At 39.9% G+C, this 12,650-nt stretch overlaps 1 protein-coding gene across 1 annotated transcript in view; it reads left to right on the top strand.

The window, feature by feature from the left end:
• The window catches only part of ELOVL2 (ELOVL fatty acid elongase 2), a 60,867-nt gene extending 49,421 nt beyond the window's left edge, over positions 1-11,446 (top strand). The window contains exons 5-8 of the mRNA XM_028847840.2: positions 698-869; positions 5,080-5,204; positions 5,654-5,788; positions 8,366-11,446. Of these exons, the coding sequence (XP_028703673.1) occupies positions 698-869; positions 5,080-5,204; positions 5,654-5,788; positions 8,366-8,491 (558 nt within the window). The 3' untranslated portion in view covers positions 8,492-11,446. The remainder of the gene's footprint in view (positions 1-697; positions 870-5,079; positions 5,205-5,653; positions 5,789-8,365) is intronic.
• Positions 11,447-12,650: the final 1,204 nt, after the last annotated feature.

Here is a 12,650-nt window from a genome sequence, read left to right on the forward strand (position 1 = left end):
ATGTAACACACAATAATGACCTCCTGTTGAGTGCTAGGCACTGAGCAAATGTGAGTGACAGTTTCTGCCTTTGAGTGATTTGCAATCTATTGATAGATTCATAACACTAGCTACACTCTATTATGGCTATTGATTGTGGAGCCATAGTTAAAGTAATTTGAATGCAAATGAAGCAGGAATTCAGCCTGAGAAAGGAAAGGGCTGGGTGAAGTTCCAGAGAAAAGGTGGCATTTAAGAGGAGTATAATAAAGGATGACTAGAACATGGCAGACCTGAAGTAGGAAAGGAGTGCTGGGAGCAGAGAGAAGAGTTTTCATTGCTGCAGGAGGAGTAAGCAGGCCACTGTTCCAGCACACAGGACACCGTGGTGGGGAGCCTGCAGGAGGCTGGTGGGAACAGCAGCCACCCAAGCCCATGGGAGATCCTGGGTTCAAGCCAGGAGTCGTGGACTTGGTTCTGCAGGTGCAGAGGAGTAACCTGATCACACGTGTGTTCTGGAGAAATAACTCATCTCTCGCTAGAGTGGGGTGGATTGCTTGAAATTAGGAGAAACTGGAGACACCCGGTGAGCTGCCTTTTCAGCAGTGAGAAAGAAACAGCAGGAAAGTGCAGGCAGCACGCAGAAGGCCGAGCAGTGGGGTGGCACCAGGAACACTGCCATTTCTCACCCTTTTCTCCCCTTTACCAATTTCTGTAGGTAGCCAAGGTGCTTTGGTGGTACTACTTCTCCAAATCAGTAGAGTTCCTGGACACGATTTTCTTTGTTTTGCGGAAAAAAACGAGTCAGATTACTTTTCTTCATGTATATCATCATGCTTCTATGTTTAACATCTGGTGGTGTGTCTTGAACTGGATACCTTGTGGACAAAGTAAGTTATTTTGTTAATTCTTCTGTTTTGAGGAATAGCTCTTAGAGACCACTGGTGCTGTCTTGTATTGAGCATCGCATGCAGATCAGGAGAGCATGAAGGGAGGCCTAGAGCACTGGCCTCGCCCCAGCAGGATGCCCGTGTCTGCCAGGGGCCGTGTATTCTAGTGTCTGGTCTTTGATACAGGCAAAATCTGGGCCGAACCTTAAATTTAAAACTGTTTTCTTTTCCACGCATCATATGTTCCATGGTCAGAGGCACATACCCCAGCGGGAGCTGCTTCACTCCAATCCCAGGTGCTGTTCGACTCCTGTGGAAATATATCACCTTCCACAGTCACCACTTTCCCGTGAAACAGATTGAGGCATTTCAACTTTTAGGGTTGCTTGTTTTCGCATTCTGAAAAATTAAGGTTACATCTCTGAATGACCTACCAGATTTTCCTTTTTTTTAAAACTGAGAATCACAATAAGAAATATATTTTATATCACAACCCAGTGCAATCATTCATATTTGTTCATTTTCTTCTTCTTCTTTTTTTTTTTTGAGATGGAATTTCACTCTTCTTGCCCAGGCTGGAGTGCAGTGGCGCAATCTCAGCTCACTGCAACCTCTGCCTCCTGGGTTCAAGCGATTTTCCTGCCTCAGCCTCCTGAATAGCTGGGATTACAGGTGCCCGCCACCACGCCCAGCTAATTTTTTGTATTTTTAGTAGAGACAGGGTTTCACTATGTTGGCCAGGCTGGTCTTGAACTTCTGACCTCAGGCTATCCACCTGCCTCAGCCTCTCAAAGGGCTGGGATTACAGGTGTGGGCCACCCAGCCCTTCTTTTTTTTTTTTAAGAGAAACAGGGTCTCACTCTTCTGCACAGGCCAGAATGCAGCGGTGTAGTCATAGCTCACCGCAGCCTCGACCTCCTGGGCTTCCTAATTAGCTGAATACATGCATATACCACCAAGCCCAGCTAATTTTTTTTTTTTTTGTAGGGCTGGGCATAGTGGCTCACGCCTGTAATCCTAGCACTTTAGGAGGCCAAGGTGGGCCAGTCGCTTGAGCTCAGGAGTTCAAGACCAGCCTGGGCAACATGGCAAAATCCCATCTCTACCAAAAAAAAAAAAAGAAATACAAAAATAGCTGGGCGTGGTGACCTACGCCTATAATACCACCAGCTCCTCAAGAGGCCAAGGTGGGAGGATGGGCTTGAGCCCGGGAGGCAGAGGTTGCAGTAAGCTGAGATCGCGCCACTGCACTCCAGCCTGGGAGACACAGCCAGACTCTGTCTCAAAAAAAAAAAAAGTGTAGACATAAGATGAATTTAATTATATTCAACCAAAGCAATATACTCTTACATGACTTCTAGACCCCACAACCCAATGTCTAGAGGCATTAATTCCAAGCAGTTGTTTGCTTTTAAATGATTGATTTCATTTTGGGAAACAGGTTTCAAATGAATATATATACATGGGTAAAATTACTCTGCGCTAGTGTTGTCCTATTAGAGAATGTTTATGGTCCCACTTGTATATGAAAATGTGGTTATGTTAACTGGATAATGTATATATAAGAAGTTAAATAAAGTATGTAACGTATAACTTCAGCCACATTTTAGAACAGTTTAACATTTTTGCAAAACCTTCTTGTAGGAAAAGAGAGCTCTTTACATGAAGATGACTTGTTTTATATTTCAGATTTTATTTTAAAAGCCGTGTTTGTTAAACAAGAAAAAACACAAAAGAACCCCTGATTCCTGGTTCATAATTCTATATTCTTACTCACTTTTTCAAGTTACCTATTTTGTTGCATAAACTAATTGTTAACTATTCATGGAACAGCAAACAAATGCCTGTTTAATAAAGAACTTTGACCAAGGCTATAAATGCCAATTACATTATTTTCAGTATTGTTGGTTATATTTAAATTTTCCTTCTAATAAAGCACATTTTTATTAAAAAAAAAAAAAACTGTAGACACAGGGTCTGTGTTGCCCAGACTGGTCTTGAACTCCTGGGCTCAAGCAGTCCTCCCCACTCAGCCTCCCAAAGTGCTATGATTACAGGTGTGAGCTACTATGCCTGGCCCTTTTTGTATGATATTTTATGAAACAGTATTTACCCTGGCTCTGTATGATGCACAGTATATATTTTTTTAATCTTGTTTCACTTTTACAAAGAGTTGATGACAATTCTCACTGCATTGACTTCACCATTCACTAATGGGTCAGTTATGACCTACAGTTTGAGATGCACTGAGCTATAGGGAACAGTACTTTCTGTTTTATACTGTCTTGTACTCAATAATTTTAAAATACTATATGAAAAATCAGAACATGTAAAACTTAAGTCAAAATGACTTTGTTCTAGGATTTAGGATCTTGTAGAGATGATATTAGGGGAAAAAGTGCCCAGGGATATTTGGAGTGTCCATGACTGTGAAGGTACAAATGAAAACTGGAGTGTGAGGGAGGAAACTGCTGGGAGTGCAGGGGAAAGAAAGAAAGAATTGATCGCTCTCCTAGACGGATAGAGATCCATTTCTTGAGTTTAGTTATTAAGGAAGGACAACTATAATCAATCTTAGAGGAGAATTACCAAGGTTAAGTATTTTTATGATTATCAAGTTTCATTACAAGTCACTAAGCATCTAAAACCCAAATCATCACTGTGTAAAGATGTAGTTCCATGAATACTGTGACAATTTCTGCTTAAGAATATTAGAAAAATGATACTTGATGTGACCTACCAGAGCAGACTTTCAATTTTTTGAAATGCCTTAATCTGTATCACAGTGAAGTGGTGACTGTGGAAGGTGCTGTATTTCCACAGGAGTCAAACATTATAAGCAACAACTACTCATGGTTCATTAATTGATGGAAATGAAAAGTCATGGGGGTAAAGAAATACCACTAATACTATGCTGCTTGGTAGTCTGAAACTGTTTGTGTTTTCATATAAATTCAAGTGCCATAACAGTTTATTTCAGCCAGTATTGGTTGAGAATTTATTCTATGCATGCTATTGTACCTTTTGTTTCTTATTTATTAATTTGCATTTAGCTATCCAGATCACTAATCTAGGATTAAAGAACCAGGCTAGAGAATTTAAATTGATTTATGAGCCAGCATATGTGCGATGCTTTTTAATTCATATATTATCTCAGTTAATTTCATCCCAACCTTAAGAGCTAGTTATTATTATACCTATTTTCCAGGTAAGAAAATAAAAATTTACAGTCAAAGCAATGTCTCCAAGGGGACATGGCCAATGAATGGCCCTCTAATGCCACAGTCTCTCCCACCACAGGATAGCTCACAGAACAGCCATCTGGATCCCAGGCTGACAGCTGAAGAGCATTCACTTTGTGCCAAGCATTGTTCTAAGCACTTTCATGTACTGATGAAATCCTCACAACACTGAGTTTCCTTATTTCCAACAAGTGATGCATCTGTGGCATCTCACCTCTTGCAGCTAAATCCTTTCAATGCTTAGCTGACCCAACAGGGAACATCACCCTTTCTTCATGGTTTCCTGAAGCCTTATTCACCCATGGTGGAGGCAGTTACAGAGATGTTTCATGAGGTTGATGGCAGGGGCCTGGATTTTAGATATCACTCATCCTAAAAGTCCCTGTGATGGCCAATCACTGGGAAGGTCTCGCTGGCCAGTTTCTCTTCCGCCCCAGCCTTCTCTGTCTCCCTTATTCTTTCTCCAGCACCTCTGGGTCCGTAAGTGTCTTTCAGACAGAATTTATTTACTTAATTATGAAAGCAATATATTTTGTCTCTCTAGCACCCTGTTCAGCCATGTACAAAAGGCTCTTTCTGCAGTCAATATGTCTTATCAAAGGTTTAGCTAAAGCAAAGACAATTCTATTTTAGAGGAATTCTGCCAACAGCTTTAAGCTAGTATTTCTTTTCCTCCCTCAGTAGCTGATAGTGACAGTTAAAGAGACAGTAAAACCTTGTGGGTAAGGCGTTCCCTGTGTGGGGGGCATTCTGAAAAACCGTGCCAGGCTAGTCCTTCTATCATGGAGTTTTTGCTGAATCTTGGAACTGACACAGTAATTGGGGAATTTATTAGTGTGGATTTTGTTATATGATCATGTCATATGTGCGATTCATTTTCAATTATGATGCAGAAAGAGAATCTCACTTGACAAAGAAGAGTGAGCAGTCCTTTCTGGAATAGTGATTTTTATACTGTACTTTTATAGGCTTCTTCGGACCAACACTGAACAGTTTTATCCACATTCTTATGTACTCCTACTATGGACTTTCTGTGTTCCCATCTATGCACAAGTATCTTTGGTGGAAGAAATATCTCACACAGGCCCAGCTGGTATGTTGTCCCTTCTTTTAGCTTTTCTCTGTGTGGCTCATGGATGGGGAAAGGAAATAGAAATCTTAGAAGTCAGAGGGCTTTTGATGTGTGATGAGGCTGCCTATGTTTTTTCCAAAATTGGCCTTTTAAGAATTAAACTTTTTGTGTTAAAATGCCCTTTGTGCATGCAATTAGCTTATAATGGAAAGTTCCTTGCTTTGAAATGTAGATGAATACTTTTCAAATGAATAAGTTAAATCCTTTGTGTCTAAATAATTTTAACTGCGACTTTTCCATGTGGCAATAACGGGCAATTTTACATACTAATTTCAAATAAGATTTCTGGATGAGGGGGCTGCTTCAGCATCTTTGTTTTGTTCCTACATAATTCTGAGAGTCCTAGGAGTTCATTTCTGAATTGATCAAGCCTGGCTCGCTCACAGCGATGCCCTCTCTGCCGTCCCCAGGTGCAGTTCGTGCTCACCATCACGCACACCATGAGCGCCGTTGTGAAACCGTGTGGCTTCCCCTTCGGCTGTCTCATCTTCCAGTCATCCTATATGCTGACGTTAGTCATCCTCTTCTTAAATTTTTACGTTCAGGTATGTGGAATGTAAATGTTCAGCAGGAAAATAGAATAGATTGTGCACTTTTTTTTTTTTTGAGACAGAGTTTCACTCTCATTGCCCAGGCTGGAGTGCAGTGGTGTGATCTCGGCTCACTGCATCTTCCGGGTTCAAGCGAGTCTCCTGCCTCAGCCTCCCGAGTAGCTGGGATTAGAGGCCTGGCTAATTTTTGTAGTTTTAGTAGAGATGGGGTTTCGCCATGTTGGCCAGGCTGGTCTCGAACTCCTGACCTCAGGTGATCCGCCCACCTCGGCCTCCCAAAGTGCTGGGATTACAGGCGTGAGCCACCGTGCCCGGCCTAGATCATGCACTTTTACATTATATATTTAATTTTACTGATTAAATATTATAGTAGACATGCTTGTAGATAAATTCAGGTAGCAGATACACAAAGTGAAATTTGTATTCCTAACTTCTCTCTCCACACCCTCCTCCTCGAAGGGTAACTACAGTTAATAGTCTAGTGGGCATTTAAAAAAACATTTTTCAATGCATGCACATAAGATTTTATCAAAAATATCATTGGATTATGTATACATTTCTCAATTTGCAGTATGTATTTGTACCATGCTACCAAAGTCTGACATCTGAAAGTTAAAACTCTGTATAGTAAGGCAGATCCAGGAAATGTGAATGGAGCAAAGCAAGGGCTTCTTCAATGTTTTTAATTTATTGAATTTCATACTTAAAAATTGTTTCCTTATCAGCTACCCTGATGTTGCAGACTCAGTACTTATTTGGAAAAAAATTCCTTTAAGACAAACCAGAGTGGAAAGGTCACACTGACTTTTTCTTTATCAAGTGTCATTTTCTTTTTAATTAACAATTTAAATGGAAGACAGCTTCAAAATGCAATTTAAAAGCCATGCTATTGTACAAGAACAGATGAAAGCTATAACAGAAGAGGCCTCAGGTGGATGTAGATTTTAAATTGCTCTCTTTTGTGGGCTGGGGAAATGGAAAGCTTCGTTTAAAAAAAAAAAGTACATTTATATTCAAAACTGTACTTTTGAAATTGTATTCAACTCTGTATTTTTTTCAGACAAATAAGAAAGTACTTTATTTTTTAGTTTGCATTTGCTGAAAGTTAACCCATAGTGGTTTTTATTTTTTATTTATTTATTTTTTTGAAATGGAGTTTTGTTCTTGTTGCCCAGGCTGGAGTGCAATGGCGCGATCTCGGCTCAACACAACCTCTGCCTCCGGGGTTCAAGTGATTCTCCTGCCTCAGCCTCCCAAGTAGCTGGGATTACAGGCGTGGGCCACCAAGCCTGGCTAATTTGTATTATTAGTAGAGACAGGGTTTCTCCATGTTGGTCAGGCTGGTCTTGAACTCCTGATCTCAGGTGATCCGCCCACCTTGGCCTCCCAGAGTGCTGGGATTACAGGTGTGAGCCACCGTGCACATCTCCATAGTGGTTTTATACAGTGTGGAACAGTGGGAACTGAATTTTGACAGCTTTTCAGGTCTTGTATTTCTGAAATTGGACTAGGCTTTGTCTTTTATAAGAGATAAAGGTTTCCTTTCAAGATTTCCAAAGAAGTAATCAACGATGAGACCAAACAAAGCTATGTGCGGGTGCGCAAACCCCTGCCCCCACCTTCCCAAAACAAGCTGAGTGTTAAAGGGAAGCTAAGGGAGTGATTTGGTGCATGGTGTTGAAGACTGAAGAGAAGCGCATAGCCCAGCAAAAGTAGGTAATGGCATTCAAAGCCTTAGCCCTACATGCTGGTTCAAACTGAATCTTAGTTCTGAAGTCAAGCATATAATTGAAGTCTGGACCCTTGTTAATACTATTGCTTAAAAAAAAAAAAAAAAGTAAAAATGAGATGAGAGATCAGGTATTGTGTCAGAATAGGAAGGATATGCCAAAAACTAGATCAAGCCAGAATCCCAGGTATTGGTACTTTTAAAATAACAGCACTTTTTCACTTGAATTATTTTTTAAAGTTTTATCTTTCCAAGTGAGCAACTAATACAGAATACTTTGAATGCTAACCCCAGAATATACAAATCCTGACCTCTAATATTCATTGAAATACATGCATTTGTTTTGGTCTTTACCCTATTTTTAATCTTTAACCAGAAGTTTAAAAATGATATTACAAACATGAAATCTTATTAGAAAATCCAGCACCCAACTGGGCATAGTGGCTCATGCCTGTAATCTCAGTACTTTGGGAGGCCGAGGCAGGTGGATCATCTGAGGTCAGGAGTTCAAGACAAGCCTGGGCAACACTGTGAAACCCCATCTCTACTAAAAATACAAAAATTTGCTGGGCATGGTGGTGTGCGCCTGTAGTCCCAGCTACTCGGGAGGCTGAGGCAGGAGAATCACTTGAACCTGGGAGGCAGAGGTTGCAGTGAATGGGGATCGTGCCATTGCAGTCCAGCCTGGGCGACAGATGGAAACTCTGTCTCAAAAAAACAAAAAAACAGAAAATCCAGCGCCCAACAAAATCACATACTGTTTTAACTATATGCAATGTTAAAGACAAGGTCTTATTAAATAATCTTTTTATTTTTCTCTTCAAAATATACACATCCAACAGACATACCGAAAAAAGCCAATGAAGAAAGATATGCAGGAGCCACCTGCAGGGAAAGAAGTGAAGAATGGTTTTTCCAAAGCCTACTTCTCTGCAGCGAATGGAGTGATGAACAAGAAAGCACAATAAAAATGAGTAACAGAAAAAGCACATATACTAGCCTAACAGATTCGCTTGTTTTAAAGCAAAGACTGAATTGAAAGTTACATGTTTTAGGATAAACTAATTTCTTTTGAGTTTATAAATCATTCGTACCCAGAATGTATTAATATATTGCTATTAGGTTAATCTGTTCACTGAATGCTTTGATCAGCATTGAGGTGATGCTGACCTCTGAGGACCTCAGAACTGGTGCAGCTTCTCCCGCCCTCCCTCCCACAGACTGAACCTTTCGCCAGAAGCCGTCCTTACAACGCCTTATACGCATACACAGCCAGGAAACGTGGAGCATGGTTTCTCACAGAAAGTCTCCAAAGAAAAAGAGTTTTGTTCAGATTAAAATGTTTACAACAAAATGTTAATTATATTCTAAATACAGGGTATGTTCTAATCTATATTAAGCAATAATTGCCAGTGCATAATCATTCCATTTGTTCTTTAGCAATCAACCCCGGAAAATATTAAAATGGGATCATACACAGAAGACAGAAAAATCCAGCAAAACTTCTCTAAGCCAGAGTCTTGTCTATCAAATTCCCACAACCACTCCTGATTCTAAATTTAGTGATATGGTAATGAAATTGGTATTTCTTTTATTTTAAATATTAGTTATTTTAAGGAGAAAAAAATGCTTCTGCAAGATTTTCATAATTCAGGGGCTTTGGATAGGATTGTTCATCTGTTTCCCTCATCATTCATCTGTTCACGTCTCCCTCCTGTACCAGTCAGCCTCGGTTACTAGGTTACTAAAGATGCCATGCTCCACATCACGAGCAGTGTACAAATCTGCTGCCCATTTCCATTCTGAGCAAGGACTGGAGTCCACTCCGACCTCTTTCTTTGAACACACATGCTGCTGGAATATGTATAAATCAGAATTAGCAGAGTGATGGGAGCAAAACAGGCACTGAATCCGTCAACTCTTTTTTGTGAGCCTACTTTTGAATATTACCTCAGATACCTGTTGTCACTCTTTGCAGGTTAAGTTTTTGAAGCTGGGAGGAAAAACACAGGGTAGCCTGGAAAGATTCCAGCACTGAGCCGTGGGCTGGTCTTGAGCCACGATAAAAAATGCCAGTTTGGCAAACTCAGCACTCCCGTTCCCTGCCCAGGTATATGCGATCTCTACTGAGAAGCAAGCACAAAAGCAGACAAAAGTATTGATGAGTATTTCCTTTCTCCGTAAGTGCAGAGCAGTTACTTACTGCTAAACTCTACCAAGAACGGAAACAAAGAATATTTTCTGAAGATTTTTTGGAAGAAGATTAATTTATACCCTATAAAATAAAACTTGCCAACTTCGATGAAGACACTTCATCTTCTCTCCTACCTTATTTTTTTAAATAAGTTTTTAGGTCCTGACACTGACATCAAATACACGCACACCAGAAAGGCATTTCCCCCACCGTCCCCACTCATTACCGTCCAGAGTGCCTTTCTCTCTTGGCTTTTTTTCCCTTCTGAGCTCTAGTTTTAAACTTTGGGCATTTAGGATTTGGGCATATTTTTTGGAAGGTGCCTAATGCTTAGGATAGTCTCGAGGGTGATGCACTGCACCTGCTTCCTTCCCTTCAGTGCGGCCAACCCATTTCGGTTGAACAGATGTCTCCTGTCTGATGCCCCTGACTCTTCCATTTATCTTTCTAAATCATTTTCTGAAACTGACTTGCTCTAGGGTGCTCCATCATCACTTCCATCTTGCATCACCTTATAACTGTACTGTCTTGTTCTCTCCCAGCAATTCATTTTAAAACAAGGGCTAGCTGCAAGCGTGACTGTTAGGGCTCCTCTGTGACAAAACACAAGTTGGACCAAGGAGAAAGCCCTTTGGAAAAACTGGACCTTAGTTCAGTTTAGGTCTCAATACAGGCTAAAATCTCTTACCAAAGTGTGTTCCAGGTGAAAATAAGACTTAGACTGGTCTAATATACTCACTGGTCATCACATTCAGCGTATTCTTACTTGCCAGTGAGGCCCTGCGGTCTCAGTGCACAGCATACCTGCCGCTTTGGATGTTTTCCAGGGCTTCATATCTGTATGGCAAGGAGGGAGCTGTCCTTCAGCAGACAAAGTCAAGCAGCTTGAACCTCTCCGATGGAAGTGAAAGATGTGGGTAGTTGATACTTTCAAACTAATGCCAGAGACTAGAGAGAGGTTTCATTCACGATGTGCATTTCCAATTTGGTCTTTAATTCAAGAGAAGCTTCATAAAACACGTAGAGCCTTAAACCATTCAAGGGCTAATTTAAAAAATACAGAGTTATAAAGTCTTAACCACAAAAAATAAATCAGGTAAACATTTTAACCTGTTGTTAAGTGTTGTAACTTCAAAAAACCAAAATGCTTAATGTGATTTTTCTAAAACTATTGAAAAATTAATATTTCTACAATCTATTAAAGAAAAAAGTGGAAAATGTTTTCTCTCAAATTTCTTCTTACCCATAGGAATGAAAATAGTTAAATACTGTAAAGCATATCTATTAATAATTCCCCCAGTTTTTTAAACTAACAAAATAGAATGTTAACTGAATGGAATTAAACATAGCAATTGTCAAGCCATCAAAATCATATATTGAACTACTTAGGCATGTTACGGGGTAAAGTCCTCACCCCTGCATTTGAGAAATATTTTTTTTATTTTTATTTTAAGGCAAAACAGTATTTACTGTGATGGGCAGAACAGCCTTTTGTATCTAAGAGTCCATTTTAGTTCTTTCCATATTTCCATATCGTTTTGTGAATGTTTCTGGGGACTTCCTTATTTGGAAAATATGGATATCATTTTGTTTTCATTCAAAAGTAATTATATCTTAAGAACATAGTATCATGAATGGAGTGGACAGGGAGGCTGGAGAAGCCATTTTTCTTTGTAGATAAAAAGCATTCTTTATGATTGTTGTATAATAAATTGATTTTTACACTAAATGCATGTTGCGAGTTTTATTTGGTTCCAAGCAGTTAAAATGTATGCCTGCATGGTACTCGAAATGACCTATCACTTGGGGGTTATTTTTACAATAAGGCATTAGTTTAGCAATGAATTTCAGACGTTAATTCTTCTCTTGTTTCAGTGAGCAATGGGTTATATCATTACCTTTACATTCTATTCACATACCAAGTTAAGCTATTTCAAAAAAAGGCCATTCACAAGAAAAATTTAAGGTTACCAGAGGATATAAAGGCGATAATAAACAAATAAATTGCTATATAAAACCACCTGGGGAGGAGCACTGCGTTTGTTTGAAGAGAAAATGTTAGGCCGGAGCGACATCGTGTAATGCCCTGAAACCCAGGATGCCCTTCAGAGAGTGCCTGCCCGGGAGAGATGGTGGGCAGCTCAGCTCAGGAGGTGAGTGAGGCCTGACTGTGAGGATGCCTAGAAGAGCGGAGGCCAGGGGCAGGACCACAGGTTGGCGTTTTGTCAGTGTAGAGAGTAGAGTTTTGAATGTGATAGTATAATGAGAGACAGGTCCTAAAGAAAACTACAAAAGATGTGCTTAAAGTCTGATTACAAAATTGCTTAAATTCCTGGATAGTAACAGATGGGACAGGATAGATTTTAAGGAAGGGCAGGAGGGGAACAGGGAATGGGAGAAGTCTTCATTTTAACTATCTGAATGGGAGCTAGAGTTTGGGGTGGGAGGTTAACATTTTAAAGAGGAGCCTTCCCTTTGTTATTTTAAATGGTGGGTGGAACTTAATAAAACTTTGTGTTTAAAAATAAAAGATAAATTCTATGTCTCTATGGCAAGCCTAATAACTGTTGTCACAAACTAAAAGAACTGCTTATACAACAAGCGTTCACATAAATAAGCCTCTTAATTTCTTCATGTAAAGAAAAAATTCAGCATGTGTTTTTGTTATAGCAGGCTTTCTTCCAAGACAAATTACATTCCCATATTTAAGGAAGAGTCTCTCTCCAGGGTATGCAAGGAAATAATCACTCCTAGGAGACTACAGTCACCTCAGGATTCCTTGACCTTCAGTAAAACATGACTTTCAGTCGTTGGGGGGGAAAAAGACTGAAAGCTATTGATTTGTAGGTCATTTTTCCATCTTAAATGGCACTGCAGAACACTGGAATAACACTGAGAGGACAAGGAAATCTGTAATCCGTACCCTCATTGAG

This window comes from Macaca mulatta, chromosome 4 (genome assembly GCF_049350105.2).
Source record: "Macaca mulatta isolate MMU2019108-1 chromosome 4, T2T-MMU8v2.0, whole genome shotgun sequence".
Classification (NCBI taxonomy): Eukaryota; Metazoa; Chordata; class Mammalia; order Primates; family Cercopithecidae; genus Macaca; species Macaca mulatta.